General features: G+C 34.4%; 3 protein-coding genes and 1 long non-coding RNA gene across 4 annotated transcripts in view; 3 read left to right on the top strand and 1 right to left on the bottom strand.

Moving 5' to 3' along the window:
• The first annotated feature begins 636 nt into the window (after positions 1-636).
• On the top strand, positions 637-6,293 carry LOC143464966 (cytochrome P450 2C28-like). The gene is made up of 9 exons (XM_076963054.1): positions 637-1,974; positions 2,119-2,264; positions 2,394-2,496; positions 2,623-2,732; positions 3,205-3,326; positions 3,852-3,976; positions 4,118-4,262; positions 5,031-5,194; positions 5,305-6,293. Exons 1-9 carry the CDS (start codon positions 1,684-1,686, stop codon positions 5,611-5,613), a joined length of 1,515 nt encoding a protein of 504 aa, XP_076819169.1. The 5' UTR covers positions 637-1,683; the 3' UTR covers positions 5,614-6,293.
• LOC143464967 (NADH dehydrogenase [ubiquinone] 1 beta subcomplex subunit 10-like) lies at positions 6,241-7,318 on the bottom strand. Its single transcript, XM_076963055.1, has 2 exons — positions 7,080-7,318; positions 6,241-6,954 (listed from the first exon to the last, which is right to left on the bottom strand). Exon 2 carries the CDS (start codon positions 6,913-6,915, stop codon positions 6,313-6,315), a length of 603 nt encoding a protein of 200 aa, XP_076819170.1. The 5' UTR covers positions 6,916-6,954; positions 7,080-7,318; the 3' UTR covers positions 6,241-6,312.
• On the top strand, positions 7,300-8,568 carry LOC143464968 (uncharacterized). Its single transcript, XR_013118562.1, has 2 exons — positions 7,300-7,444; positions 7,986-8,568. It is a non-coding gene; the product is annotated as an uncharacterized LOC143464968 (long non-coding RNA).
• Positions 8,569-11,429: 2,861 nt separating this feature from the next.
• The window catches only part of LOC143465379 (multidrug resistance-associated protein 1-like), a 15,469-nt gene continuing 6,235 nt past the window's right edge, over positions 11,430-20,663 (top strand). Inside the window, exons 1-22 of the mRNA XM_076963619.1 lie at positions 11,430-11,614; positions 11,859-12,035; positions 12,198-12,323; positions 12,516-12,656; positions 12,814-12,930; positions 14,157-14,290; positions 14,391-14,519; positions 16,190-16,275; positions 16,677-16,800; positions 16,938-17,112; positions 17,679-17,799; positions 17,884-18,017; positions 18,198-18,299; positions 18,488-18,589; positions 18,697-18,843; positions 19,037-19,188; positions 19,308-19,434; positions 19,552-19,728; positions 19,825-19,893; positions 20,013-20,111; positions 20,216-20,299; positions 20,391-20,505. Of these exons, the coding sequence (XP_076819734.1) occupies positions 11,576-11,614; positions 11,859-12,035; positions 12,198-12,323; positions 12,516-12,656; positions 12,814-12,930; positions 14,157-14,290; positions 14,391-14,519; positions 16,190-16,275; positions 16,677-16,800; positions 16,938-17,112; positions 17,679-17,799; positions 17,884-18,017; positions 18,198-18,299; positions 18,488-18,589; positions 18,697-18,843; positions 19,037-19,188; positions 19,308-19,434; positions 19,552-19,728; positions 19,825-19,893; positions 20,013-20,111; positions 20,216-20,299; positions 20,391-20,505 (2,677 nt within the window). The 5' untranslated portion in view covers positions 11,430-11,575. The remainder of the gene's footprint in view (positions 11,615-11,858; positions 12,036-12,197; positions 12,324-12,515; positions 12,657-12,813; positions 12,931-14,156; positions 14,291-14,390; positions 14,520-16,189; positions 16,276-16,676; positions 16,801-16,937; positions 17,113-17,678; positions 17,800-17,883; positions 18,018-18,197; positions 18,300-18,487; positions 18,590-18,696; positions 18,844-19,036; positions 19,189-19,307; positions 19,435-19,551; positions 19,729-19,824; positions 19,894-20,012; positions 20,112-20,215; positions 20,300-20,390; positions 20,506-20,663) is intronic.

Here is a 20,663-nt window from a genome sequence, read left to right as displayed (position 1 = left end):
ACTTTTGTCGGTAGACGAGTGGTTAGAACGCTGGGCTTACAATAATGCAATCTGTGTCCAATCCCCGTCGCGCTATCAACGATGCTTGCTCCTGGTCAGTGGTCTTAATGAACAGTTTCACATTCGTCCAATACCATAAAAAAATGTGAGACAATCGGCGTTCTTTCACAAAAGCTATAGCTCGGTAACCGTGGTATTACACCAATCATCATCGCGTTTAATTGGTACAAAGATTTTCCTCAATCCAAAGATAAAGATTAATTATTATCTTAAGTTGACATACCTTTTGTTTCTTTCTTTATTATTTTTGGAACATTCCAATTTTTATTTCTTGTTCAAAATTATACAGTTTGTCGTTTCTTTCCTTGATATATTTATTTTTCAATTTCCTATTCAGTCCTTACTATTTCTTCATTTTAACATTTTGATTATGTCCGTGTTGGTATTTTACACTCCACCCAGTTGGTTGCTTATACCGTAGAAGGCTTAGATTAGTGAGAAAATCATATATTATATCTCTATGCTCATATTTACAGCTTATTCGCGGTAGCGAGTCAGGTTATTTCCCTAAATCATTTCCCATTCATTTCATCAGCTTCCTGTCTTTCGTCTTTGTTTTTGCTTGATTTATTACATCATAAAGTAACATAGGCTACGGCGAAGATTTCATTAGCCTCTTCCTGTTAGGCTGTTGGGGCGTCATGTTATGTCACGATTTCAAACTAAAAACAGTAGTAGCTAATTCAAAGCACAAACAGTAAGGGAGTATAGAGGATCGAAAGTACTGTAAAATAAATACAAGACAACCTTGTTTCTATATTTTTTTTCTTAATATGTAAAGAAATTCATCTGCTTCCCACCAGAGTGAAACTTTTGCAAACCGCTGCCCAGAACGTTTGCAATAGAAAAAAGAATCGAAGTGGGTCGACAATTTCTATTGTTAAGTATCATAGGCGATTGTAAAAAATCTTGCCACCCATAGAAGATGGCGGCCGTAACTCAGAAAGGATCTATTGCGTACTTAAGAGCACATTTCAAGTATATCCAAACATTTTTGTGCACCTGCACATGCCAGTTTTGGTTGTTTGGTGCAAGCACTATCTTGCTGAAAATGGCCATGCTCTGCACTCTGGCCGTAGAGCGCTGCAAACAAATTAACGTGCTTCCGAATAGCAAAGCCTATCACTATTTTGCAGGGTATCAATTTCAGTTGTCTGTCATTGTTTATATGATAGTGGCTGCATTAAAACTCACTGTTACTTAATATGTATCCAACAATTTATTTATTTTATTTGGAAAGATATTTTTTATGAATCCTTCTTGCTTTTAATCGGATTTTAGCTTAGCATTGGTTTTTTAAATGGTCTAGTACTCTATAAGCTAACCTTGTGTGCCAAACTTTAACTTGACTCATATGGTTTAGAAATGTAGTTTAAATGCCCATGGTCTCATAGCAGCCATGGTCCCATTACTTTAACACATTAATTCCATTGAACAAATCAGTAAGAATTGGGCCCAAAGTGTAAAGGAAATTCTGGACAAGCAAGCAAAGAAGTTTTTTGATCTAACGTAAACGTAGCATAGCATTGGGCCACATAATAATGTTTAGATATGTTAAACTTACACCGGCTGCATATTTTGTATTGATTAATTATTAGCAATAAATAGTGAATGACATAAAAGATGATTTTACAAATGATGCAAAACATTTGCATGTACTTCTATGTCAGTGTTGACATTTATGTTGTATTGATCTTTCTCCTGACTTATGGCTTGTGGAATCTGAAGCGTCCGCATTCGAGATTTCCTCCAGGTCCAATTGGAATTCCATTTTTTGGTTCCATGTTTCAACTTCGCAAAGATCCTGAAAAGGTTGTGAAAAAATGGAGTTTGAATCACTATGGCCCTGTTATGTCTGTACCGCTGGCAAACCAACATTACATATATTTAAACACCTATGAAGCCGTGCAAGCTGTAAGTAAAAATGTTTAAAATATTTTTAAATAAAACATTTTCTAGAAATTATGTAACAACTATACTTTATACAATACTTACTGGTAATAGATACAAGACTGAGTTGAAAATATTTTACCAAAAGGCCTGGTATATATTTATTAGGCATTCTTAAAGCAAGGTTCTAAGTTTTCTGGAAGGCCAAATATGTTTTTGTTTCATCAAGTTTCTCAAAACTATGGTCTAGCATTGAAAACTTATGGAGAGGACTTTAAAGTTCAAAGGAAATTCGGCAATAAAATTTTACGTGGGTGAGCAAAAAAAAATTAGATATATTTTGACGAATGAAATTTTGAAGATAATATTATCATTAGTTTTGGATTATTTTGAATCACTTTCTTTTATCACTGTTTCACACTGTTACTTTTTATCACATTTAGCCTGGGATTTGGCCAGAAAAAAATGGAAGACATTATAAACAGGGAAGGCGATCATTTTATAAAGCATTTGGAAAAATATTCTGGAAGACCAGTTAATATAAAGGTAAGATACTTTCACCATAACTACATGAAATATATCTTATATTAAACTGGAAAATGATTTTTGATTTAGTTTTATTGCGTTCAATTTCAAAACGGTAAAAAAATTGTCGTTGTGTTTTATCAACAGGCTGACATCTATAATCTCACTTCAAACATAATATGTGGAGTTGCACTTGGACGTAGATTTGAATATGATGATCCTATGTTCAGAGAAATCTTGTTGTGCACTGAAAAATCGTGAGTTGAAATTGTATTTGCTGCAATCTAATGTTACTTATGCCAGGGGTCGGCAAACTTGTGCAATGCAACACCCAGATTCGGACAACCACAGGTAGCGGAGAGCATTTAAATCTGCTTGTGGTGTCAATACAAATATTACAAACACAGTAAGTTTTCCACAAAAGACTTTAGTTGAAAGAAACATAATAACACAAATTATTTACAAACACTCAAGATCCTGTTTTTGTTTGATTTGCTACTCTCTGAAAACCTGGACAGTAAAACTAAAACAAAGTTTAATTCTGAGGTAACAAATGTTCACTATTAAATTGGAATGTTGAAGAGCGACAAACAAAAGATTGACGAACTGCATGCAGTTCGCCAGCCACAGTTTGCCCACTGTTGGATTATGTCATAATAACAATATATTTATATGATTTTTTGCATGTTGCATAGCACAAGATGACAATTATACCGTACAAACATTTAGGATGGGTGATCCACATGATGCATGGAAGATATTAATGCTGGTGATATGTCCAAAGGCTAGGTTTCTTCCTTTCATAAGAGGAGCTAACGAAAGATATAAACAAAACCAATTAAAAATATTAGGTTCGTTTAATAAATGAATATTGGTGTTGTAACTCGTATTATAATTACTTAGTAACAAATAACGTCTATAAATGTTGACTATTACTATTAGTTTTTTAGTGAATTGTCTTAAACTGTGGCATTGTTTACATGTAAAAGGATATTGCAAAGCAATATCTTTTGACGTGCTTCGTGTTCGATACCCAGTGGCGCTATCGTTGTAATGCTCTTGGGTAAGGCATTAATGATGCTTGCTTCTGTTCAGTAGTCCTGGTGAACACTTCTAAATTCGGGCAATATGATAAAAAATCAAAAAAAAATGTGCAACAATCAGACCTTGCACAAAGGCTAACTCAGCAACTGCGGCTCAAGTGATGAGAAACCACTGTTGGGTTTTAGCCATGCAAAAACTTTCCTCAATCTGAGGCAACATGTTATCATACCATACCCAACAAGATGTTATGCACATATAAGTTAGAAATTGCTGATCAATCAAGGTACCATTAGTTCTTTGTGCAACGTTAGCTAACTGAATGTTTTGTCCAGGACTGATGAAAAACATTGTCAAAGAACACAAAGAAACTTTCAATCCTAACTGTCTGAGTGATTTTATTGATGCTTACTTGTATGAGCAACAACACGGACTTGGAAAGGGCAACAACCAATTTGAGGTTGGAAAAGTATATTTCTGAAAACAGTTTATAGACCTGTGACTTTCCCTACCTGGAAATATTGCTTATTAAAATTGATAATGTGCTGGATAATGATTCATCAGCATAAGCAGTTGAAATGTAACTGTAACATTAATATAGGATAGACAACTGGAAGTTTACGTAAGAGATTTATTTTTTGCTGGCACTGAAACATCAAGTAACACCATTTGTTGGGGTTTACTGATTTTGCTTCATTATCCTGAATTCAAGAGTAAAATTGAAGAGGAGATAGCAGAAGCAATTGGTTAGTAAAATAAAAGGTTAACAAATTTTTTTACAGATTGAAATTTAAATTGAATATTGATTTAATATTTTCTGCTTGTAAATTGATTGCTTTGGTGCACCAAAATGTCCTCTCTCTTCAGAAACAGAATGGGATTTCAATATCTGGGATAGAATTTTGTTTTTGTGTTTATTGCTTTTTTCATTAATTTTTACAGTTGTAGCGTTTATATTGCAATATACACTATCCTTTCTGGCTTATTTGTCTTTTTCTTTAAGCATGTTTAATCGATTAAAAATCTACCTTAGCCGATTTTTTGTTTGTGCATTTCATCTCAACTCTGCCTTCTTTCTTGAATCTAGGATTAATGACTGCTAATTAATTACTGTTTAGTCTTTCCAACCTCCTGTAATTTTGCGAGTTTTCACTTATTCATAGCATTTTTTGTGAGTCGTTTTGTTTGTGTATATATTTTTCTCAAGTCAATCTAGAGCAAATTCACTATTTAAGATACCACTTTTTGTTATGCATTTTTTAGAACTCAGTGATAATGAAATATTCTTGACATAAATGTAATATGTACTGTATAACAAATGTAAATATTTTGTGCATTCAAAAGAATTTTTTGCAAGATATCTTTTCATAAGCAAGATACTCATTTTATGGCTATTTTGGATGGTGACTTGAGTAAAATCAATTAAAACTTCCTTGTTAACACAAAACAAGTGTTTTAAAGAACGAGACACAAGTCTTTCCATTTTGGTAATAGTACTGCATTTCATATTTTAGGATGGACAAACACACCAAGTGTATCTCATCGTGAAAACATGCCATTCACATGTGCTTTTTTGCAAGAACTTGTAAGATTTCGAACTCTAACACCTGGAGGTTCCCCACATTGTACGACCGAGCCTGCTGAATTGTTTGGTTATCACATTCCCAAAGGAACAATGGTGTGTGCTACATATTGGCTTATCTACATTTACCTTTCTGTCAATAACAGGTCATTATCAAATGCCATCAGCTAATGAACAGAGCTGTAACTGTTTCTTTGATTTGTTAGGTCATGGCAAACATATGGGGAGTGAACAATGATCCTTCAGAATGGCCAAATCCTGAGGTGTTTGACCCATATCGGCACATAAATGACAATAAACAGTTTGTGCATTCCTCAAAAATTATTCCTTTTTCTATGGGACCCAGAGTGTGTCTAGGAGAGCAACTTGCTAGAATGGAAATTTTCATAATAATGGTCAAGGTATTACAACACTTTAAAGTGGAAGCAGATGCAGAGTTACCGTCTTTGCAGCCAGGAGTTAATTCTGTCCTTTGTGCCCCACAAAGTTATAAACTGGTCCTGTCCCCTCATTGAGTTTACTGGCAATGAGAGGAACACATTTACATTGTCTTATAAGATCCCTTCAGTTTTATGCCTATCTATGAGTACATGATACTTACGTACAGTATATATATACTTTAGCACTTAACTACTTAAATCAATCATTAAATATGCTATTTAGAATTTTGTTTAGTGTTTGAGGTGATATGTGGCAATATTTTGTACAAAGTACATGTTTAGTAATAATGATGTCATTGTGTGCAATTACAGTATGTGTGGTATTTGTAATATTTATTATTATGATTCTAGTATCACATAAAAAATAACAGCTGGAGTAGTTCACAGATCTGTCAGCTCATTTATTTTAGATCTAGACATATATCTATTTCGTCTAAATGGCATCATCAGTACAATTTTCAAATAGACACTGAATTTAGTCTTGGTATGTTCCACATCTACAATTTAGCCAGACTGTATGTTCTTGTATTTTATCCAAGTTTAATAAAACTGGACAACAAAACTAATTTATATGCATAAAATTCGTGCCAAAGAACAGTGCTGTCAGATATGTTTTTGGCATAATTAACTCAGAATTTCGGATTAACAAATCCTTTAGACAACATCTGTAACATCAGAGACAGACATTAAACACAACAACAGTAGGATGGAGATAATTTTTATTCACGCTTGAAAATAAAACATTCTAAACATCATGAGAATCTATGAACAGAACTATTGTACAGCCACTTTTTGATTAGTACGAGCCAAATACCGATCCTCAATAAACCTATTTTTCTGTTTCTGCAAAACTTTCTGTGCATCGATGGTGGTACCAATATCACCATACTTGACTTTCCAAGCTGCTTGAACTTGTTCCTGTAGCTCCAAAAGCTCTTTACATCTGAAGGCGGCATTTTCTCCTTCTCTGGTTCGGCAAACATGCACACGACGATCAACAATTTCCAGGATTTCTTGATCAATTTTCATATCTCTTCGAAATTGACATTCAGCCTCATATATGCAGATAACATCATCAGTGCTGCACTCCCAAATATTTGGCACTCGCCTAAATTTTTGATGGTAGTAGCGGGAAGGCTTGACGACTCTAATGGAGTCAAAAAATCTGCGAGCCACCTGGAGTGGATAATCAAATGAGTAGTAAAAAACAGAAGACAAATAGGGAATCGGATTGTACTTGCTTTTGTACTGTATTAATGGAACATCAATAACTGGGTCAGCATATAACCTTCTTCTTTCACGTTCAAACGGATTTTCAATTGGACCAAGAACACCAGGTATGTTTTTAAGTCCAGCTGTGCTGTCCTCGGCGGGCATACTTTCGTTGTACAATAACTTAAGCCACTTAAAACGATCCTGAAATGTATATTTCTTTGGTCATGTAATAAACATGCAACAGTTTTTAAATACTAAAACTACAAACTCGGAACTCTTTGGTTAGGTTTAAAAATTTGGTTTAGCTCAATTCTGTTACTGCTCACTTGAACAGGAACAAAGATTGTGGGTACTTTGCTGGAAGGCACAGTATCGAAATATTTGTTTTCAATCTGCGGAAGGACTTTCTGCAGCTTAAAATTAGTGATAAATTTTCACAATTAGAGCCCTTATTTCATCTTTGTGCATTTATATTTATGGGAATTTATAACTGTTCAACAGGACCACTGAAAAGAAACGAAGTTGTTAATGCCTTGCCCAACAGTAACAAAGCTGAGTAACGAACATTGCTTGCAAAGCTTGGTGATCTAACCATTCCACTACTGGGTGCACATTACAATGATAGAATAGCGCTGCCAACACGCTTCAGTAGTGAATCGCAAGAACACAAATCAAAAATCATTCATATGAGGTAAACAGCAATCGGATGCATACACAATTGCACATGTGCACAGTTTAGTAAGAGCTACAATCCAGGCGATCTGTTTATGTACGCCTAAGCATTTACGAATAACTTTGAGTGAAAAAGCAAATACGACTGCAAAAATACAAAATATCTATCCATCTGATAAAACACACAAACTCAATAACTGGCGCTTAAGCCGTGGGTTATTGCCAAGTTTTAAGTCGCGAAAAGGTTTTTGATCCAGCTTGACGAAAAAAAGGGAAGGTTTTGTAGTAATCTAAATTTAAATGGATAGAGCCTTATGATTTATGGATTGTTTTTCAAAGAAAGCCTTAACATGAATGCAAATAAGTAAAACGTCAATTGACGACTTCAGTGAGATAAAGTATGAAGGCTGGGGTCTAGGGTACAACAAATAGTTTTAAGGTTGACATAAACGATCCATAAATTATGTCATGTCGAGCGGTTTTACTTGTAAATTTTTAATGTAGTGCAAAAAATTGAGGTAAATTCGATTAATTGATAACCGGTTCGTATTACATGACAGGATTCGGCGATATCTCAGGTGTGCAGACCGACTAACTCAAGTGTGCTGGTGTGCAACGGCTAGCCAAGTATGCACCAACTCAATCTTTCTCCAGCGAATATCTGGGCTAACACCCGTAACTATAGATTTATCGAACAACCTATCAGAAAATCTTTTGGGTCAGATGAGTTTTTATCAATTCTTCTTGAAATTTGGGTGCTTGGCTGATCAATATGGCTAAATGGATGTAGCCAGCATTGCTTATTCGTCACACTTCAATGATTCTATAAACATTCTTCAAAGTTTTTCTTTTAACGTTTTCGCCACTATGAATATATCCTTATTTTGTGTTTTGTGCAAAACCTTGTAGCGTCTCGTTTGCCGCCACCACTTTAAAAGGTATTACCACAAACGCTAAGTCTATGCTGCTTAAAGTATATAACACGCAAACGTCGTTAGTACAGTGTCTATCAAAGTGTGAGTTATTATCAAGTGGCAGGTGAGCTCAATAGCATGACCTTAATTCCTTGTCCACTATGCAGATGGAGACCTTAAATGAACTAAACTTACAACTTCTCCCACTCTCTCCTGGCGCTAATCAAAAGCATTCATCTCTCAATACCATCGATGCAACGCAACCAGCCAGGAATCCTTAGTACAGTCAAACATCGGTGACCATGCTCTTGAAAAGGGGGGGCAGGGGCAAAGTAGACATAGTGAAAACTGTGGCACATGCACGCAGGAGATTTATCAACATTTACGCCAACCTTTTTATCTTTACACCATTGTATAGTTAATAAAGAAAGAATTGAGACTGCAGTGCATGCCATCACGCAAAAAATGTGTCTTTGTACGCACGATTTCTCGTCGAAAATTGCCGTATCTTTCAGTCGAGGGAAATAGCGTAGCGACTCCATTGCCGCTACCACTTGAACAGGTACCAAAAACACTAAGTCGCAGCTTAGAAGTATATAAGGCTCCAATGAGAGGGTGAGTTTAAACTATTCAGCATTGATTTACTTGGCTTAGGTGTGCAGTTGCCACGGAATGCAGATGGGACCGTGGAGAATTTATAGGCTATTAGATTAAATAGAGAAAAAATAATTGCAGTTTCTGTACAAACACAGCATCTTCAAAACAAGTCCGAAAGCTCTCTAGGGTATCAAGAGGTATATTATTGCCTATTCTACCCAACATTCAGCCATTTTGCAAGCCCATAGTCCACTAGTCTCACAGCGGCCACATCAAAGGCTGAACGGGCAGAATTGGCCTATATGTGGTAATAAAAAAGAAATTGTGACGTAATAGTTCCTTAAAACTCTGTCCTGGTAAGTGGGTGCAAATGTACAGGAGATAAACATCAAGCGTATTGACAGGAAAATACTGTTGCAAACAACTGAAAAAAGAACAACGTCTGCTACTCTGTCGTCTTCTACAAGACCACAATTAACCACAAGATAGGAAAGCTAACTTAATGTTTTTTTTCATAATAATAGAAGAAAGATAATAATAAAGTAATATCCCGCTTAAATTCACTTAAATTTATTCCAAAATCTAGATTCAACTTTTTCAGCAGTTTATCATGTCATCAAAAACATGTTAATTTGTTATAAAAAAAAGTTAAAAATTGGCTTTACTGAAGTTCACAATTTATTAAACATGTCATAAATTGTTAGGCCTATAGTTGATGCATATTTGCGCATAATATTTACAAGCTGCGTTTGTTGTATACATGCAAAAAAATCAATTCAATTCAATTGAATTGAGGCATCCATCAGTCTTGAATGGTTATTGATTAGCGTTTTCAGTTTTGCTGATATATACATTACATAGTAATACGTCTGTTGTATAGCCACTGTATTCACAACACCATATTTGCTAAATCCGCACAGTGCACAAACTGCTCAGATTCAAGTCCCAAACTTAACCGGGATCTTGCTGTACCAAAAATAACAGTGACTACAATTAAGTAATTTCAGCATTTTCTGGCGCATGACATTGGCCTAACCGGCAATATTTAGCACTGTAATAGAGCCAATATATAACCAAAGATAAGCTGTGCGTGTAACCTTGCATGAAGGCTAGACCTATAACGATAAACATGGATATAAAGAACCCAATAGCGACACAAGCGAAATTTATAAGTCTTAATTATTTTGAAAATCTTCCTTTGCAGTGTTTTCAATTTTACTGTAAAATGCTTTAGTACTACGCGTTTCTATAAAAGCACAAGATAACACACAACGAATTCATCTTACTCATTTTTTTTAGCTTAAGTTAATTTTTATTATATTATTTTTTACTATACTGCAAGAATATCATTGTGATTGCGTATGGCAGTAATTCCCCGTCTCAGCAATTTGCTTAGTGCGCTGCACATTTTCTCTTTAAAATTGTAAATGTTCAGTGAAGTAATGTGAACAAGTTGCTAGGTTTTGTTGACAAATTTTCCACAATTATTTCACGTCATAATAATAATGCATTCTATATTTAGAGACAATTGTACAGTGACTTAAAAACCCTCAGCCAGATATATTTTAAAACACAATTTCTCGAAAATTGTTTTTTTTGCTGTAATAGTTTTCTTTCATATGGTTTTCGTAAACATTTTGAAACTCATAAAAAAACGCATTCAACTTTACATGGAAATCACTGGAAGATAACCTAGGTGACAGTGGAAATCAATCATCCATTACAAAGGTTACGCCACAGGGTCATACCGGTTGAGTTTGCTGAGTCATGTTTTGACCTACAGCAAAACAAGTCGGCAAGCTTGCTGCATTTTCTCCTATCTATCTCACGATTAACGGCGGACAGGCAACATGGGCATTAGCGTAGTCGTTTTCAATATGTTGTGCAATCGTTATTAGCTGTGACGTAAGCAAGCAATGCTCTTGAAACGATGTTAGGAAACGAGAATTTATGTTTGCTTGACGCTTTTTATAACTATACTGGAAGGCTATTCCTAGGACATGTGTAAACAAATCAGCTTCCGGTATTAGCGAACCCAGTATGAGAATATGCTTGCTGGAGTAAGTGAATATTTCAGGTAGTTGTGCAATATTGCTCGTAGCTTACACGTGGTATGTCCGCTGAGGTATGTTGCATGTGTAACAGTTAGTTGACCATTAAGAAAGATGGTAGTGTCGGTTGCAGCCGGTCTGTATTGGCTTAGTTCGTGGCAGCTGCACACCCGAGATAAATTTTAAGTAAATTAACTGTACACTAGACATTTGCTGTCTATAGTGCAGATGAAACGTGAAATTCGTGTTTAGTATACAAGTGCACAACCAGATGATGTCACAATTTGAGTAGCTGCGATCTAGAATACAAAGGCATTTTTCATGTGGTTGTACACTTGTATACTAGGCCCTGAAATTCATTCAGTCTGGGAATGAATAATTTACTATGGTACCGTTAATGTTTATGAATTAGCTAGGCAAAATTTAAAGGTTAAATTACCAACTTTTTCAATCTTGTATAGTATTCAAGTCCTGTGGTTAGAGCATATCAACAGTTTTTATTTGTGTAAATGTTTACTGTAACTTTAATGAAGTGAACATTAACACTGACTTTTAAACTGTAAGAAGGTCAATATCTATTCTTCCAAAATGGATTTCAAAGATTTCTGTGGCGGAGAAGACTTTTTTGTAAGTTTTTAAAAATTAATAGCGTTTGCATTTATGTGTAAAATTATACTGATTGTTGTAGGCACACATGCTGTAGGTTTTATGGTTACTTGTGAACACTACAGACTCAAGAAAATTTTTAAAATTGATAGTTTATATAGCCTATTATAGAGCACTTTAAATTAAGACTTGTTAAGGTGTTGGCAAACATAACTTCATAACCTATCAGATATTTCAGAAATAAAGCATCTTTTTTGACTTGCAGGACATAAAAACAATTTTAAATACCACAAATCCACAACTGAGCAAATGTTTTGAACATACGGTTCTTGATTTGACACCATGTGCTTATATGTTGATATTTGGGACTGCATATTTTTTCATTTATCGGAAGTCATTCCAATCATATATTGTTCCTTCACCACTTTTCAAAGCAAGAATGGTAACTAAATTCATTATTTTACTGTTTATAATTATATAGTCTGATGAATGAGTAATCAGTATAGTCTATATGATATATTTCTTGAACTCTATAAATTGTTTCTTAACCTATGGATGTCAACAGTTTAAATTTATAGCAAATATTTTATTTTTAATATCATAGGTATTTACCATTACACTGTGCTTGCTCGCACTGGCCAATTTAGGACGTGGAATTTGGGAATACACTCATGGCATTCGTCTTGGTTATGTATATCTGATTTCTCCAGCTGTGCTAGCCTTAGGAATGGTATTACTTACATATATAATTTTGACGTGATTTTCTTTCTTAGCATTATTTTGGCTTGTATATACTTGCTGCATCAAAAGCGTTAACATAAATTGTTTTACAAAATCTGCACTTTAATTTAGTTGTGCATACTATTCATTTAAATGAAATATAGACATGATCAACTTTTGTTTTATGAACAACTCCTTTTAGGCCAAAGCAGCATTTTTTGTGAACTTTGATCGAAGGAAAGGAATTCAATCTTCCAGTCTTCTCACATGTTTTTGGCTCTTGTATCTTGTCTTCTGGGCTCTTATTTTTAAAAGCCAAGTTGAAAGATTGCTGGATAGCAAGGTATTAAGCAAATAGTTATCGTAATTAACATTTTGCAATTCATTTTCTAATGATAGAATATTGAAATCTTGGTGTAACGTTACGATTACTAGGGTATGTGTAGTGTATCATGCAGTATTGCTTTGCCTATAACAATACAATGATCAACATTTTGCAGCCTCTAGATGACGGAGAATTGTTCAGAGCAATCACTTTCTTTATATCTTATGCCTGTGTACTCTCACTTTTTGTGATGTGCTTCTTTGTTGACGACCTACCAGCTCTCCCACCTAAAGTAAAATGATTAATAACTTTAATATATTTTAGTATTTACATTATGCAAGTATATAAATGTGTTTGTTTAATTTACATGATAGCCTATTTGTGTTGTAACTTGGTTATCACTTTACTGCAATAGAAAACAAACTTTGACCAAAAAAGTATCTGTTCAAAGCAATTGACTAATATAATTGATTCCAAGAAAGCTTTGTTCAATGGTTACTTACTATTCTTACCATTACAAATTCAATTCATAGTTTGCCAATAATTTTTTTTTATTTCATATTTGACCTACTTTCGCATTGTTGTTCTTCATGCAATAAGAAATAATGCCACGATAATGTCCTTAACCTAGATTTGATCTATAATGAGACAACTTCACTGTGACAACCTGTCTAACATTGTAAACTTTTATTTATAATATTTAAGTTAATTCATGCTAGATTGGTTAGCTGACGTGTCTCCAATTTAGTGAATGTCAATTGGTAATATCAAAGAATGGTTTTTATATATCACACAGCATGGACTTCATTTTCTACTTTGCATAATTTGTTTGAAGTAGCAATGTCGGTCAAAGTTGAGCTTAAATAGAGAACATTTTAAAAATATGTTTGTGTGGATGTGTGAGTTAAAAACTAATTAGTATTGTTTTGTGCGGACAAAGTATTTATGAGAAACATGTTCCATAAATATGTAACTTCTTTAATGTTGCAACTGTATATAGTTCAGATTTCTATTTATAGTTTTATTGTCAATCACTACACATTTTATCAAGTTGAATGAAATAAATGTTATAGTCAATGTGCTCTTTTTAGGATGAAGATGCTTTTTCTTTTTCTGAGGTATACTTGTGTGTTCTGGTCATGTTAATTCGCAATTATCTGTTTTGTCTTATGATTAGTGAAAATTTTCTCCTTATATTAAATTACAGTTGAGTTGTTTTATTAACACGATGAAAAAAATTTAAGGAATTTCTAACAATAATTATAAGTAGGACTCTAGCACTAAAATTTACATGTAAACTTTGGCTGCTTTATACATTTGTGTGTGTGCATGTGATGTAACAAAATGCTCAGCCATACAACTTCCTGTTTATAAAAAGTCATTTCACGACAAATTTCAGTAAAGTAACTTCATTTGCTGAAATAAGAATCACAAGTAATTAAATCATATTTCTTTGATCAAATGTGGATTGTGAAGCAATCAAATTGATATGTTTAAAAGGATGCCTTCCTGTTATAGGATCCTTATTGTGAGGAGGCAGTGGCATTACAACCTGGTCAAGATGCTGAAAATGAAGCTAAAGACAAGTTAAAGCCATGCCCTGAATCATCGTCTGCTTTCCTTTCCAGACTAACATTTGAATGGTTTTCCAAGTATATACATGGCTCAAGTTTTGTTTTGTTACAATGGGCAAATTCTTTTAAACATTGTTTTTCTCATATTTAGCAATGAATCTGTTTCTTTTTTCATCAGAATGATTATGAAAGGTTACAAGCGCCCTCTTGTGGATAGTGATCTCTGGGATCTGAATCGTGTTGATAAAGCTGGAAGGGTCTCCAGACGATTTCTTAAGATATGGAATGCAGAAAAGGCCAAATTCAAGTATGTGTTATACAACCTACTGTGGCAGCAATCACATTTTTATTGCTGTAAAATTTTTAGCGTAACGTAAACTATTATTAAAAAGTTCAAGCTTTTTGGTAATTTTATACCTGGATGTCGCTTTCTAATAAGTGTAAGCAATTTGTCAGCAGACCATCAAAACTCATTATGTCAATTCCAAAAACTTATTTTTTTTGAGATAAAAAACATCCCAGGATGAATTCCCTCATTTATGCTCAGCATAAATGATAGCTTGGCAATACAACACAAGTAGCTTTAGCATAACGTAGAAAATGCAAGGGAATGGACTGATGTGTAAAGTAACTTGTACTAGCAAAATGCTTCTAACTTTTCCACGGAAAACATATATATTTATAATCGTTATAAATGTTGCATGTGCCAGGGGTCCGCAAATACCTTTTGGCGCGACCCTTAAAAATTGTTCTAAATTCCCCCGACCCAAGCATTTTGTGAGCATATAATTGTAACAAAAAAAGCATAACTAGTAATAAAAAGCATATTGCATTGTTACGTAGGAATTACTCAAAAATGCAATAATAATTAGAGCTTTAAAAAAGCTGAAGTTCATTGTTACACAGATGCGATGCTTATATTTATGGTAAGTTTAAAATCTTTCACGACCCAGACTGGAAGGTCTCGCGACCCAAATTTGGGTTGCGACATACTATTTGCGGACCCATGGCATATGCAAGTGTGCTGATTGATTTAGTTTTAAGTTCCAAGAAAAACTTGTTTTCTGGTGCAAAGTTTCTGGAAAAATTTTTGTTGTGATATTCGAGTTAGAGCATTCAAGTTTTGAGTTATCACTGTCACTGTACATGATTACCATTACATTGTTACGCAATCAGTGAATATAACTATTAACTCATTGATGTTTTGTCCCTTTTCGTTGTAATATGATGTTATATTTGATACCTATTTAGTGTTTAGGTTGTAAACTGTTTTTAGTTCATATCATGACTTTTTACTCCTGTTCACGAATTTGTGTGATAAATCTTATTATGGCCATACTTAAGTTTGAGTTCATAACATACATTGAACCTTCAAAAAGATTTAAATTTTCTTGCGATCTTTGTTTTCTCATTCTGATTATTTAGCATCCCACGAGGTGTTTTAATGCGGCGCCGACCAAACCCAAAGTAAGCACATGTGGTAAATAGAAAATGTTTGCATGGCTTACTATTTTACAATGAATGGGTGAATGATGGCTTATTTGTTTATCCACTCTAAATAAAATTGGTCTTTCAAATATTTCCTGTCGACACCTGTTGAATCAAGCTATGCTTATCAGTTATTTGCTTACTGATTTAGTGGAACAGAGGAAAAGCTTCATGTGCTAAGAGTTACTCATTGTTGCAAGCCCGTATGTATGTATTTACTACCGTCTTGTGTTTCTTTGCTTAACCTCTTTATGTTGTTAAACTTTGATTTCAATTTCTGCATTCGATTGTCCATTTCCATTTAGCAACAAATCTAGTACCAAAAAAGTTATCATAGTTCCAAGTTACTCCATTCCACATTTTATAATTGTGGAACTAAGTTCCTTTAGAAATGGAAACCAATTCTTTTAAAACAATGAAACAAAAATTATACTAAATTCAAATTTTTTTGCCTTGAAGACTTATGTTTTGTCTGCTTGAAATATGCAGGAAACAGCAGCAAGAAGCAGGAAATGTTCCCAACAACACACATTTTGAAAACACAGATGAAGAAGTTCTTATTGAGCAACCTGATGGTAAGAATAACTGCATCATAATACAGTACTTGTAGACAATATTATGTTAATACACATTTTGATTTCAGCCATTGCAAGTTTTAACACAAATAAAGGACATCACTATGGTAATAAAATAACCATCATAATAAGCAAAGTGTAGCAAAGCTATTGTCGTATCTCTGTTCAGACTGTCAATACAATGCTAAACTCTTTGAAAAACTGAGATGTCATAGTGTTCCTATAGAAAAGATACTTTCATGTCACTCATATTACGTCATAATTTTGTATATTTGCAATTAAATTTTGAAAAGAAAAAGTATTTTTGTGATTACTAGGTTAAGCATCCTCCAATTAGGCAATAAAAGGTTTTCTTTGCATCTGCATGTTAAATCATTCTTTATATTTGTTAATTATTTTAGAAAAGAAGAAAATGCCATCTCTATTTAAAGCTTTGCTGAAAAGTTATGGTCCTTTCTTTTTGGTCAGTACTTTCCTCAAAATCCTGAATGATGTCTTGACCTTTGTCAGCCCACAACTTCTCAGGTCAGTTGCAATAAGCTGTTGGTTGGATATTGACGTTTGCTTTTTGAGCAACTTGCTTTCCCCTTCAATATTATTTAACAAGCTCCCTCTAACCCCCGTATATATCTGCATGTAATCTGCAGTATACTTATTAATAGTGGCATGATTACTTTCACAAAATCCGACAATCCGGTGTGGCAAGGATATGTTCTGGCCGTCTTGCTCTTTGTGTCTGCGATTGTTCAAAGCATCATTCTTCAGCAGTACTTCCATGTCTGTTTTACTGTCGGTATGAGGTTACGCTCTGGAGTTATTGCAGCAGTGTACAGAAAGGTATATCATGTTCTATGATTTTGTTTTTTGTTAAATAATTAGTTTGTTAACATCTTAAAGGTTTATTGGAGCACTTGCAACAAACGTCATGTATTTGCACAGTAACTACATATTCCATTGCCATCACCAGATTCCCAAGCTGGTTGGAGCCAGACCTAAAACCTTTTAATCTCTCTCATACAGAATACTAAAATACTTATCAGTGCTTTTGTGTACTACAAAAAAAATAAAATTTTAATTTAAGATGCAAACTGCTATTGGTAAAGCATTATGGTTATGGTTTAAGAAATGTTGGAGCTCAGCTAAAAGCAAAATTTTGGCTACCACTGAAAGAGTCTTTGAATGACTAATTTTTTTCTGCAAATTGTTCAAGTAATTGCCGCACAGCCCTACTAAGCAAAGCAGAAACCTCAAAGAGCTTAAGTATAGTAGCAGCAGAGCTTATTTTCCTGGTTCTCCATGATTGCGTCAATACTGTTTCTTCAAACTCTGTCATTCTTGTGTTTTGAGTAGCTTTTGATACCTAAATTTTAAACAATCCTATTTAATTTCACACCGATGTTTAGGCTCTCACACTTTCCAGTGCTGCTCGAAAACACAGCACAGTTGGCGAGGTTGTAAATTTGATGTCTGTTGATGCTCAGAGGTTTATGGATTTGATGTCGTATGTAAACATCCTATGGTCAGGTGGGTTTTAGTGCATTTCCAACTCCACATTTTAGTAGGAATTGTAATAGTATCACTGAGATGTCAATGTTCCATTCTTCTCAGGTCCCTTCCAAATTATTCTGGCAATGTATTTCCTATGGCAAACAATGGGTCCCGCCACACTTGCTGGGCTTGGTGTTATGGTACTGCTTATCCCAATTAATGGTTACATTGCAAGCCGAGCTCACAAACTTCAGGTAATTTTAAATGTTCAACATATGTTGTATCTATTATAAGAATTCTTTAATCAAGTTATCCAGACTCTGAAAAATAACAATAAAATGAAAACTGTCTTCACAGCAATCAAAATTAGTCCCATTCAGTTAACAATTTTTTTGCTTAAGAATAACTGCTTGATATAACTGCTTGTTTCATAGATTGAACAAATGAAACACAAGGACGAACGAATCAAAGTTATGAATGAAATCTTGAATGGTATCAAAGTGCTAAAAATGTATGCTTGGGAGCTCTCTTTTAGGGTAATTTTTTGCTTGTATTTTTGTGCTTATGTTGTTTTACAATGTTCCTTGTTAGAATACTTAGGATGGATTTATTTGTAAATTTATTCCCTAAGTTAATTTAAGTCTCATATCTCAAAATCGACTTAGCAGCTGCTGTTTGATCGAGAAGGTTGCTATGAACAGCAGTAATCCGATTTTAATTGCAGGACAAAGTTTATGCAGTTCGTGGTAACGAAATGAATGTTTTGAAACGTGCTGCGTATCTCAATGCAGCGGCCATGTTCACATGGACTTGTGCTCCATTACTGGTGGGTTTTACGTGATTTAGAACAGCATACAACATGGCATAAAGAATCCATACCCAAGTGCATCAGAAGTTTTTGTGCTTTCCATAACTCTGTTATTATTCGTTTAGGTTTCGTTGACAACATTTGCTGTGTACACCCTGTCTGACCCTAGCCATGTTCTGGATGCTCAGAAAGCTTTTGTGTCGATTTCCCTTTTCAACATTCTTCAGTTTCCTCTGATTATGCTTCCCATGATGATCTCATCTTTAGTACAGGTTAGTTGTTAAAATCATTTGCAGTGGTTCATTTCATTCAGTGAATTTTTATTAAGTATGGCCAGTCCTGACGTGAAGCCCAGGCGATATGGTTAAGTAAATTTCCAGAACTGTTCAACAATTTTCTTCAGAAAAAACACAAGCAAATGGTTATGACACAAGCAATATTTATTGAAATTACTTTGCATCACAGGCAAATGTAAGCTTGAAACGTCTCCAGCGCTTTCTGTGCAACGAAGAGTTAGACCTGGATAATGTGGATAGAAATCCAACTTCCGGTCCTGTAATTTCCATTGAAAATGGCACCTTCACCTGGGATAAAGATGACGAACCTGTTTTGAAAGAGTACAACAGAGATTACTGTTTTGAGGCTAAATGTTATGCTCACAGTCTTTATTATGCTATGTATCAATGTATGTAACTAGAAACGAGATAATGAGTTTACTCAAAATCTTTATTTTCAGCATTAATCTGTCTGTGCCCAAAGGATCTCTGGTTGCGGTTGTTGGACAAGTTGGAAGTGGAAAGTCATCTTTGGTTAACTGTTTGCTCGGAGATATGGAGAAATTGAATGGAAAAGTATCAGTGAAGGTTGGAATACAAATATTTAAGCATAATTTTCCTAAATAAAATCACTAACTTTTTCTGTGCTGTTCATTTTAAATATATTGATCAACTACCCACGACTTTTGGGATCTTTCTCCACAGGGTTCTATAGCATATGTAGCACAACAAGCTTGGATTCAAAATCTCACTGTGCGTGAAAACATTCTCTTTGGCAAACCACTTGACGTTTGTAATTATCAAGATACTGTTGGAGCTTGTGAACTGAAAGAAGATTTTGAAATGTTGCCAGCTAGTGACCAGACTGAAATTGGAGAAAGGGTAACTACTTTTTACTAAAATTTTTGTTCAAGTCATAACTTGTGAAAATGTCATGTCGAAATCTTGCAAATGCTTGTAAATTATGTTTCTTGATAGGGCATCAATTTATCTGGAGGTCAAAAGCAAAGAGTGTCCATTGCAAGAGCTGTATACCAAGATTCAGATGTATGATTTTTAAACAGTTAATATTGAAACGTGGTTTGGTAATTAGTTACAATAATTTGCCACACAGTTTAGTTGCTTGAACAGCAACAGCAACCAATATTGTTGATTCAATATTTCAGGTATACTTGTTCGATGATCCACTCAGTGCTGTTGATGCTCATGTTGGAAAGAACCTCTTTGACAATGTCCTTGGACCTGGTGGATGTCTCCGAAGAAAAGTGAGATAATTGTATCGATGTTTATTAGTAAAGATATGTTTTTTCAGACCACATAAGCATTTCCTTCATTGATTTCATTTGCTTTTTATCATATGTTTATTTAGACTCGTATTCTGGTCACACATGGAGTTTCGTTCTTGCCACAAGTCGATATGATCGTTGTACTTGTAGGTGGAAAAATATCAGAGGTATCATATCATACTTGTATTGCTTGCTTTGCCTAACATAAATCTCATAAAGTCAACTTCAAAATTTACTATCTTGTAATTCTGGATATAGATTGGTCATTATGATGAGTTGTTAGAAAAAAATGGTGATTTTGCTGAGTTTTTGAGGAACTACGCAAACAATGAAGAAGAACAAGTGGAGGAAGATATTGATGGTGCATTGTCAGGTAGGTGTTGGCATTCACTTCTTTTCAAACTGTTTTGCAGTAGGTCTGCCCAATTTTGGTCTTTTTGTAAATGGTAAGTTCCTCTGTTTTGCACATGTGAAAATATGTGTACTATGTAGAATATGCCATAGTAGTTGCACAGATATTGTTTTATTTTA

Source organism: Clavelina lepadiformis, chromosome 7, assembly GCF_947623445.1.
Source record: "Clavelina lepadiformis chromosome 7, kaClaLepa1.1, whole genome shotgun sequence".
NCBI classification, from domain to species: domain Eukaryota; kingdom Metazoa; phylum Chordata; class Ascidiacea; order Aplousobranchia; family Clavelinidae; genus Clavelina; species Clavelina lepadiformis.
The sequence above is the reverse complement of the archived record's forward strand: the minus strand, read 5'-3'. Positions and strand labels throughout refer to the sequence as shown.

What these genes read in the sequence shown, in the direction of transcription:
- LOC143464966 (XM_076963054.1), top strand. Translation starts at nt 1,684, where the DNA reads ATGATTTTACAAATGATGCAAAACATTTGCATGTACTTCTATGTCAGT. An exon ending in TTGTTGTGCACTGAAAAATC is followed by an intron (nt 2,733 to 3,204) that starts GTGAGTTGAAAT and finishes ACAAACATTTAG; the next exon opens with GATGGGTGATCCACATGATG. An exon ending in AAACCAATTAAAAATATTAG is followed by an intron (nt 3,327 to 3,851) that starts GTTCGTTTAATA and finishes TGTTTTGTCCAG; the next exon opens with GACTGATGAAAAACATTGTC.
- LOC143464967 (XM_076963055.1), bottom strand. Translation starts at nt 6,915, where the DNA reads ATGCCCGCCGAGGACAGCACAGCTGGACTTAAAAACATACCTGGTGTT.